The following is a 2500-nucleotide window of genomic DNA, read 5'->3' as shown; positions in this document are numbered from 1 at the left end:
ACAGAGTATAACCTTGGGCTTTCTTCGTGATTGGACAGAGTGGGAGCTGGAATAAATTGGAGCAAATGTCACCAAGGATATATGATCTGACGCGCATAATAATCCTTGGATAATTTACGGCTAAAATAAGGAATCAGAGCATTGCTGTGACATGAAATGATACGATACACGTTTGGCAGGTGGACCTAGACCAGGTCTGACCCGAGTCACTAATTATTTAGAAATCAGCCAAATAATAATTCAACAATCATCAAATCACTGAGCCTCTGGTTCACTGCATTTTTCGTCAGAAATACATTAGCCGTTATGTTCACCTGTCCTTTTAAGGGACACAGAAGGGTATTTATCCATATACAAGGAATCAGACGCATGCACATGCATACATACACACACACACACAAAAGAATACGCACACATGTATATACCCACACATACAAACGCCAATACAAAAATGTACCTACACATAGACACACAGATAAAAAAAAAAAAAAAAAAAAATTCCACTAAGTACACACACGTGCACACACAGACTATTTCTGTGTAATAAATCAAACCATCTATATAATACACGAACGATTCATACTTCACCTCTGACGCAGCATTTGCAATCTCCTTTACACAGCTCCGGGAATTCTAGCTCGTCTTCCTTGCAACCGATGGAACAATCGCCTCCCAAGTCCGTGCAATCCTGAGTCCGGTTGCAGGGGGAGGCTAAGGCAGAAGGTGCTGTTAAAAGAAATAGAAGGCGGAGGAGAAGGAGAAGGAGAAGGAAAAGGAGAAGGAGGAAGAGAAAGGCAAGGGAAGCGGGAAAGAGAATGAGAAGGTGAAGGAAAAGGAGAAGGAGGAAGAGAAAGGGAAGGGAAGGGGGAAGGAAAAGGAAAAGGAGAAGGAGAAGGGAAAAGATGAGTGAGCAAGAGAAGGGTTTAATGGGAAGTAGAAAGAAAAGGAGAAGAGGAAGGGGATGACGAAGGAGAAACAGAAGGAGAAGGAGAAGAAATAGTGTGGGGAAGAAGAAGGAGAATAGGAACGGGAAGAGGAAGGAGACGAAGAAGGGCATGAAGAAGGAGAAGCAGAAGGAGAAAGAGAAAGAGAAAGAGAAGGAAAATGAGAAGAAAAAGATGAGGAAGGAAAAGACAAATAAGAAAATAAAAAGGAGAAAAAAATAACAACAAAGATTTTCTTCTCTGAATCAGAAATTAGATTTATGTACCGATATGTATAGATGTGAAATAGTAACTAGTGGGATGAGTGTTAGATTACATGGACCTGGCACACACACACACACACACACACACACACACACACACACACACACACACACACACACTTACACACACACTGTTTGATTTGATTTTTTAAAGAATTGTCAATAACGAATTTTAAAATCAAAGTGAGGAAGTACTTTACTCAGAGTATACCAGTGAAATTACCTTTAAAGTGACATATCAATATGCTACAGTATTAGCTCTTTATAGCATGTCTGTCTGTCCAGTCAAAGTTTAATGTCAAGATATATTGATTTCTCTCTCTAATTCTCTCTCTAATTCTCTCTCTCCTTCTCTCTCCCCCCACCCTCTCTCTCTACTTAAAAGTGTATCTAATCCATCTATCTGTCTATCTCTCTTTCTCTCTCTGTCTATTAATGTATGTACCTATCCATATGATATAGTTTCACTTTAATATTGCGTAACATCTGGCGCCCTACCTCCGACGCAGCAGCGACAGCCTTCCCCCACGCATAACCCGTCAAAGGCCGTTTCGTTGCGGTTGCAGTCTTCATCACAGCGACCCGACATGGCCTTGCACGCGGCCGTCTTGCTGCAAGGTCTCTCTGCAAAGAGGTCAGAAAACTGAGCGTGTATATTGTTGGCATATGGCAATATAGGAAGATTGAGATGTTTATCGATATATATATATATATATATTTTTTTTTTTTTTTTTAATAATTATTAACGTGTTTACCTCTCATTTTTAATCGTAATAAGAGTTTTATGCATAAATATAAAAAGACACACATAGTCATACAACCTTACAGACAAAAATGCAGATACACACAAAAACAATAGTTTAAACGCATACACACAAACACACATACACATGTACCCACGGAAAGACAAAGATATACGGACACAGACATACATACAGAAACAGAGCGACTACCACATGTACACAAATGGGCATGCATTACACAACTTCTTTCTTTGTGAATAAATGACTCAGCATGTATAGTTTAACCCCTTATACTGCACCTCTGACGCAGCATTTGCAATCTTCTCCACAAAGCTCCGGCAATTCTTGCTCACCCTTCTTGCACCTGTAGGAGCATTTGCCTCCCAGTTCCTTGCAGTCCTGAGTCCGCTTGCACAGTGCGGCTGAGGCAAAAGGTCATGTTACAAAACCGACAAAAGAAAAAGGAAAGAAAAAATAAAGAAATATAAACACGTATACACACACACACACATATACATATATATGTATATATATATATAAATATATATAT

General features: G+C 39.5%; 1 protein-coding gene across 2 annotated transcripts in view; it reads right to left on the bottom strand.

Moving 5' to 3' along the window:
• Positions 1-2500, bottom strand: part of LOC125040136 (multiple epidermal growth factor-like domains protein 6) — a 14356-nt gene that overhangs the window by 7618 nt on the left and 4238 nt on the right. For both annotated transcript variants that reach the window (XM_047634648.1, XM_047634649.1), the window contains exons 4-6: positions 2250-2372; positions 1706-1831; positions 589-711 (exon numbers count right to left, since the gene is read on the bottom strand). In XM_047634648.1, coding sequence (XP_047490604.1) covers positions 589-711; positions 1706-1831; positions 2250-2372 — 372 coding nt within the window. The remainder of the gene's footprint in view (positions 1-588; positions 712-1705; positions 1832-2249; positions 2373-2500) is intronic.

This window comes from Penaeus chinensis, chromosome 28 (genome assembly GCF_019202785.1).
Source record: "Penaeus chinensis breed Huanghai No. 1 chromosome 28, ASM1920278v2, whole genome shotgun sequence".
NCBI lineage: Eukaryota > Metazoa > Arthropoda > Malacostraca > Decapoda > Penaeidae > Penaeus > Penaeus chinensis.
The sequence above is the reverse complement of the archived record's forward strand: the minus strand, read 5'-3'. Positions and strand labels throughout refer to the sequence as shown.